A 7,185-nucleotide genomic window follows, 5' to 3' on the forward strand; every position below is an offset into this window, starting at 1 on the left:
CATCGCTTGGGTGTAGGCAGAGACGGCGCCTACGTCCAGTGACAGGAAAGACGACATGAATGACAACAAGCTTGATCGGAGGAGGAGGAGGAGGAGAAGATGACGATGGCGTTATTTCGGGTAGCTCAGGTCGTTTCCATGTTCGAGGATGGGGATCATAGCACGTCGGAGATGATGCAGTCACCATCATGGCTCAAAGTGGTGCATTTCGAGGATGGGGATCACGGCACTGCGGAGATGATGCAGTCAACATCATTGCTCAAAGTGGTGCACCGAAATGGTGGATCGATGCATATATATCTTTTTGGGTGCAGGGTTCTTCATGTCATGATCCCATGTCGTGGTGTTCTCGCCAATCAGCATATTGGAAATCAAGGAGGCTGTCCAATCTATTTGTCCAACTGTGAGGATATTAAGCTTATTATTTACATGGGGGTTGAGCTAGAGTAATTCTTAGTGATTAGAGACTACGCTGGCTAGTGTATTGCATCGGCTCAATAGTTTTGATCCCATGTTGTTAATGCACCTATGGCAGAAGCTTATGCATTAAAAAAAGTTAATATCATTAAGATTGATCGTCTGCAGATAATGTATACTACGAAGAATGGTGACTTCTTGGCAACTGCTTCAGCTGCAATTTATAAAGATTGTAATATCCTTTGGAACATTTTTGATAATATTTGTTTAGTGTGTTGTAATAGATAAGCTAATTCTATAGCTCACGAGTTTGCTAAGAATGCTTTTATTTCTAATTCTTGTACTTAGCTTGTTGAACTTCTAGTTTATACTTAGCAAGCTCTCAAAGGATGTAATTGTGTTACGTGATCACTAAAGCATGCCAAATAGCTTTTCCTAAAAAAGATTTAGAGAAATTTGTAGTTTTTTTAGCTTCAAATTATTATTTTTATCTATTGTGTTTTCTTTATTTAATTATAAGAAGGCGGAATCGTTGTGTAGAAGAAAGGAAATAGGTGAGCTGACACGTTGAAACCGCGGTTGACACATCAGAGTGGTGGCTCGGCACTACTGTGCGGTGGTCGATGGTGACAGTGTGAAAATCAAGTGATAAGTAGAACCACGTGTAACTATAGTCAAACAGGTCGATATGTCCGAGTGGTTAAGGAGACAGACTCGAAATCTGTTGGGCTTTGCCTGCGCAGGTTCGAATCCTGCTGTCGACGTTTATCGTTTTCTTCCTTTTTTCTTTGTCACACACACTCGCAAGTCTTTGGTCTTTGGCCATTTGACTAAGTAAGCACACAGAAAATGTATGATTTAACATTCAGAATGAATAAGGATTCTACTTTTATGTTTATTAAGCAGCCTCTTCAGGATTCAGTTTGCTACACGATGCCGCAGATCTGAGTTTTTTTTTCGAGGATCGAATCTGCAAGATAATGAACCAATTACGCAAGCAAATCATTTTCTTTGCGGTGCAGAAATTCATGAATCCTTTTCTTTTGGGGCAAGAACTTTACGAATCTTTTTCTTTTGGGGGAAGAAATGTATGAACGCAATCTGCAATTTATTGAGGATCGAATCTGCTAGAAGATAACGTGTCAACAATGCAAAAAACTAGAAATTAAAAATACAGGCTGCTGCATAACGAGTCAATTATTCCACCGAAATTTGGCGTTCACACACGGCGGCACACGCAACCACCGGCAAGGCACCAGGAGGCCAGAGTTAATTGCAGATCCCCTATTTATTCGCCCTCCCCACCCCATTGTTTTCTTCCCATCCGAGTCCACTACCCTCCGTCCAAGAACCTTCTTCTCCCCTCCCAGTCCCAACCTCCAGAGCAAGCATGGCTCCGATCGGCGTCGGCAGCACCCTCCCCGACGGCCAGCTCGCCTGGTTCGACGAGAGCGACCAGCTGCAGCAGGTCTCCATCCACTCCCTGGCCGCCGGCAAGAAGGTCATCCTCTTCGGCGTCCCTGGGGCCTTCACCCCCACCTGCAGGTCCATCTCGCTTCTCCCCCAGTACTACTACTTCTGCATACTTTCAAGTCTCGGCTGGTCAATAGATCGAGAAAAAACGAAGTGAGCCTTTGACTGTCTGTAGCTGATTGATTCCAACCTTGAGCATGCAGTATTCTGGAGAGGGGCCCTAGATTTGCTTAGGTGCCAGGATCCCCTGATTTACTTTGCCCTCGAATAGTTGGAAGATTCAGCCTACCTGAAAGCTTTGCCTTATTGATTTCCACATCTAAAACATACTTTTTGGACCTGGATGCATCTAGCTAAGCCTCAATAAAACTCATCTTTTGGTAGCGACTGCTCTCAACTAACTAGCTCGAGAGGATTACCTCAGTAGATTTTTTGTTGTTCTACTGTTTGAATTTATACTACTTCAGTATACTAGTACTAAGCAAGTTTGAGGTATCCGAGTTGACCACCACGAGGCCAACTTGCGTCATATGTTTTGTCTGTATTAGATCGCAATCTGCTCCTTTTGTAAGAGTGTATTTTGTTCATGCTCTTATTTTATCAGGACAAGGGACTATGTTACTCTTGTTTTCCTAATTTGTAGACTTTTCCTTTTTCATATTGTGAAAAGAAAAGGCACTCACATAGCCACACTGTATCTGCTTTCTTCTATGGATGCAGCATGCAGCATGTACCAGGTTTCGTTACTCAGTCTGAAGAGCTTAAAGCTAAGGGTGTAGATGAGATCCTGCTTGTCAGCGGTACGTTTTCGGCATTTCTTTTTTTCTTCCCCGTTATGTTCTGAAAGAAAGTACTACCTCTGTCCATTTTTAGATGTTAAAAATTTGTCTAAATTCAAATGTATCTAGACATGTTTTAGGCATAGATACATCCAAATTTAGACGAATCACTGGACATCTATTAACGGACGGAGGGAGTATTACATATAATCTTGTCAAAGTATACTTCTTGACCTGAACATGGATGGCAACAGCATATATCAGTTTGTTATCTTCATGGTACGATTGGTTCATGTTTCTTGAATGTCTCTAATAGAGAATGCTGTTTTAAAAAGAAAACAGGCAAGTCTTAAGAGGTGCATGAATTTTGGCATGCCGTCCAATGATATTTGATACAGCGTATTATATAGTATTATCAGTTTATCACAAATCCTTTACAAGTGTATATCGCTGTTGTTGTAATGTCGCTAGAGTACTGCTTAGGTTCTGTCCAGTTAAGGGACACTGCACATCTATCGTTTTTCATGTTGTACCTTCTCCCCTCCCACAAAAATGGACTCACTATCCTATATTTGCGTATGATCTTACCTAAAGCACCTATGCCCAGAATAACACTTGATTAATTCATTGTACAATTATTTTGCAGTTAATGATCCATTTGTCATGAAGGCATGGGCGAAGTCATTCCCAGACAACAAGCACGTGAAGTTCCTTGCTGATGGATCAGGAACTTACACAAAAGCACTTGGTCTTGAGCTTGATCTTTCAGAGAAAGGTTTGGGTGTTCGTTCGAGGCGGTTTGCTCTCCTTGCCGACGACCTCAAGGTCACTGTTGCAAACATTGAGGAGGGTGGCCAGTTCACAATCTCTGGTGCTGAGGAGATCCTCAAGGCACTGTAGGATCTTCAGCTCTTCTGAACCGCAGTGATCATGTGGACCTGGTGTCATATCGATCTAGTTTGAACATGTGTGCCAATTCCTCGAATAAATTGTCGATGTGCACTTCCTCATGTAACTTTATGTGACTATTTGAGTTGATCATCACTGTTCGGTCTACATGCTATCTGATCCTGAATTCCTGATGTTTCAAAACTTTCTATCCCTCCAGTAATTTTGTGGTGCTCGTAACCCACATGCTATTCGATCCTGATGTGTCAAAATTTTCTATCCCTCCAGTAATTTTGTGCTGCTCCTGTAAAACTGTTCCAAGAAGCAAGACTATGAGAATGTGGAAGGAAGATGTTATGGTTGTTATTTGTGGAGTCATAACCTCATGAAATTTGTACAACCAGTATTCAAGGGCTTTTCATGGTGATGTGTTTGCGTGTATGCCAACGACGATTATTGTTTTTGTGATTTGAGTTATTTAGATTTTGGTTTAAGCAACACCATACTAAATGTACCAGATTTGTGTCAGGCTGACAAAAATATTCCTAATTTCATTGCAGCTCAGCTGAGATCAAGTTGGACGCTATTTACAGCACTTCCTCCCCTATCTCACTTACTCTGAGCTATTTACAGGCGTCTCTCTTAACCAGATGGCTTCCTGACGCAGCACATCCATGCACGCAAAACTGCCTATTCTCACAGGTACATCTACCTCCGAGAAAAGCTTCTTGACCCACCTTCACACACCTACTCGATCTTCTCTACGTGCATACGCTTCCTCGAAACGATACGGGGAACCTTCCTCAGTTTTGCACCGCCGCAATCCAAGCTTCTGTCCTCAAGTTCGTCCCAGTTCAAAGAATCACCAGCCCTGGCTGAACTGGCCTCTGTATCATCAACGACAAAAGACTCGGGGATGTCGTCTAGACTGGACCGCTTCTTTGATTTCGAGCGCCTCGGATCACGAGCAACATTGTCAGCGTATAGGACATCCTCTATTCGTGATAGAACCGCGAATGCTAAGCTCTCAAGAGCCCTGGAGTAGCTCTCCAAGATGGCAAACCCAACATCCTGAAAGAAATGTAGCACACTGCAATGTAGAGGTACTGTAGCAAAGCCGAAAAGTTACTGAAACGATTTGCCTACCACTTTTTTTTTTTTTTGATGAAAAAACGGGTTGCCTACCTTGTTGTATTGGATCTTGCTTATGTCAAGTGATGACTGGGCAGTTCCAGGGAACTTGTGCTTGAGGATGAGCAGGACTGTCTCTGCGCGCTCTTCAAATTGCTCGCGTTTCTCCAAGCTACCGGGGCCCCAGTATAGCTTATTGCAGAGCTTCCTCTGCCAGATTACAACAGAGGCCTCGATTTTGTCCTTCAGATCGACGATCTTGTATTCTGTTGACAAGTCTACGGAATTCAAGAGTTCGTTGGGATCAAAATGATCATCGGTGATAGTTCTGTATATGGAGTCTCCGAGACTGTCCCTCCCATTCTGCAAGAGAAACAGTCACTCCATTTGCTTAGCCTTGGAAGTTTTGTCTGAAAACGAAGTGTACTGCTACACTAATATATCTCAGTTGTCTGAAAAGGAAGTGTACTGCTACACTAATATATCTTAGTAAAAGATCTGAATGTACTATTAAGCGAAAGCGATCAGTCGACATGTTTCGAGGAATAAAAAGATAACAACATAGAGGAAATCAAAACTATATGCGAAATTCGTTTGCAGGGATGTTGTGATGAATCACCTTTGGTAGAGACTCAATGTACTCCTCTGGGATCTCCATCTCTGTAAGAACATCAGCATTCATGGCCATGGCTGCCTTGAGCACTTGCCCGACAAGGTCTTTCTGGTGCTGAAGCCACTTTCTGGACTGGTCAGACAGACCTTCAGGAGGGACTCTCACCATTGGGATCCACCATTTCTCAACATTCCTCGGTGAATCGCCCTTCTCGCTCTGGTCGGCGTCTTTGGACACATACCAAAACTCTTGTTCGTCTTTGAAGTTGTCAAGATACCCCTGCTCCACATAGAGAAAACAATCATTCCGATTCAACGAATTGTTCGAAAAGGAACACCAAGTAAGAATTTGCGTAGCGAGCCTACGAGGAGCATGGCATCGAGTTTTCGCAAGGCGGGGAGGTTCATGAGAATGTCCTTGCGCAGCTGCGTGCCCATCACCTGTTTGGCAACAATCGCAGCGTTCGTGATAAGTGAACTGCACTGCAATTGAAAATCTACTGAAGTTAGTGGCGTGAGGATGATCTTAAAGCTGACCTCCATGATGGTACCGTCCTCGGACTCGTGTTGCAACGGAACGAACTCGACGATGTGATCGGTGACCGACAGAATCCAGTCGATCTCCTTCTTCCATCGCATTCTTCGGTCCGCCGACATGGGCTCGAGGCGGCGTTGCTCCCCAAACACGGAAGCTGCAAATTAATAATTAATTGCCCAGTTTCATCATGAACAAGAGGGCAACAATGGCGAGGAGATCCATGGAGTGATGTTCTGCATATCGTTTACTACCTGCAAGATTGGTGATGGAGTTGGAGAGCGCAAGAGCGGAGGAGACGCCTCTCCCCGTCCCAGACATGTCCTCCCCGAGCAACAGCTTCGCGAACCTCTCTTGCATCAAATCCATCTCTGCATCGATCCCAAATCCACGTCCATTAGATCTATGGAATTACCATCATCTGGCGGCCAAACAAGTGGAAACCTGTCAAACCTGAGGGCATTTCAACGTTCTTTGGCGGGACTTCGGAGTGGCGCCGGCCCGACGCTGCCCTGGACCCGTGGCTCCTCGACAGCGTCCGTTTCTGCAACGGCGGCAGCGGAGAAGCGGCGACGATTTCTTCCTCGTCCATGCTCCCCCTGCCGCTGCAGCTGCACTCTGAGGACGACGGCGACGGCGAGGAAGGGAAGGATTGGCTGGACGCCATGACCCGGCGCCCCGGCAGGAACCTGTCGAGGCTGTGGCCGCGGCCGAGGAACCCTCGCGCCATCACTGGTGCAGGCTCGTCCAGACGAATCAGCACGCGCACATAGGCCGGATCGATGCCGGCGTCGTAGGGTGTGGGTCGAGATCGAGATGGAGCAGCGCACGGACGTTAACTGTGCCCGACGGGAAGGTTTGGTTTTAAACGAGGACGCCGGCCGCCTCGCCGGCGTGCATGCGGGGAAAGGCCTTGGATTGTGTTGCGACGTTGTGTCGCCTGTCCCCCGACGTACGACCGACTCAGGCGCGCGCGAGTGTGGCTGGTTGGCTTCTCTCCTCGCGTCCCGGTGTGGGGCGTGATTTTGTTGGAGAGCAAGCCAAAGCCAAAGATGGCAAACCATGCCACGATGGATGCGCCATTCGTGTGGCCACGCCAAATATAAGAAGCTTACTATTTTCCCTCCTATGGATATGGGCAGGGCAGCTCGCATGCATGCTTGTCTCTGATTGTTTCCTTGATTAATTAGAACTGATTTTTCTTTTTGGTTTGTGTCTTGTGATTGCATGCTGCACTCACACCTGCTAAGATGCTGTTACTCCATCCATTTAATAATTCTTATCACATAGTTTTAGTTTAAATTTGAACTGAAACTATGACAAGAACTATGGAACATATGGAGTATATTT

The 7,185-nt window shown here is 45.4% G+C and overlaps 2 protein-coding genes and 1 non-coding gene across 3 annotated transcripts; 2 read left to right on the top strand and 1 right to left on the bottom strand.

The window, feature by feature from the left end:
* The first annotated feature begins 1,099 nt into the window (after nucleotides 1-1,099).
* TRNAS-CGA lies at nucleotides 1,100-1,181 on the top strand. Its single transcript has one exon. It is a non-coding gene; the product is annotated as a tRNA-Ser (tRNA).
* A 552-nt stretch (nucleotides 1,182-1,733) lies between these two features.
* Nucleotides 1,734-3,725, top strand: LOC124665246 (peroxiredoxin-2C). The gene is made up of 3 exons (XM_047202667.1): nucleotides 1,734-1,962; nucleotides 2,611-2,690; nucleotides 3,316-3,725. Exons 1-3 carry the CDS (start codon nucleotides 1,808-1,810, stop codon nucleotides 3,567-3,569), a joined length of 489 nt encoding a protein of 162 aa, XP_047058623.1. The 5' UTR covers nucleotides 1,734-1,807; the 3' UTR covers nucleotides 3,570-3,725.
* Nucleotides 3,726-4,304: 579 nt separating this feature from the next.
* LOC124667102 (rho guanine nucleotide exchange factor 8-like) lies at nucleotides 4,305-6,565 on the bottom strand. Its single transcript, XM_047204430.1, has 7 exons — nucleotides 6,289-6,565; nucleotides 6,090-6,206; nucleotides 5,838-5,992; nucleotides 5,667-5,741; nucleotides 5,308-5,580; nucleotides 4,743-5,051; nucleotides 4,305-4,628 (listed from the first exon to the last, which is right to left on the bottom strand). Exons 1-7 carry the CDS (start codon nucleotides 6,563-6,565, stop codon nucleotides 4,305-4,307), a joined length of 1,530 nt encoding a protein of 509 aa, XP_047060386.1.
* Nucleotides 6,566-7,185: the final 620 nt, after the last annotated feature.

This window comes from Lolium rigidum, chromosome 6, assembly GCF_022539505.1.
Source record: "Lolium rigidum isolate FL_2022 chromosome 6, APGP_CSIRO_Lrig_0.1, whole genome shotgun sequence".
NCBI classification, from domain to species: domain Eukaryota; kingdom Viridiplantae; phylum Streptophyta; class Magnoliopsida; order Poales; family Poaceae; genus Lolium; species Lolium rigidum.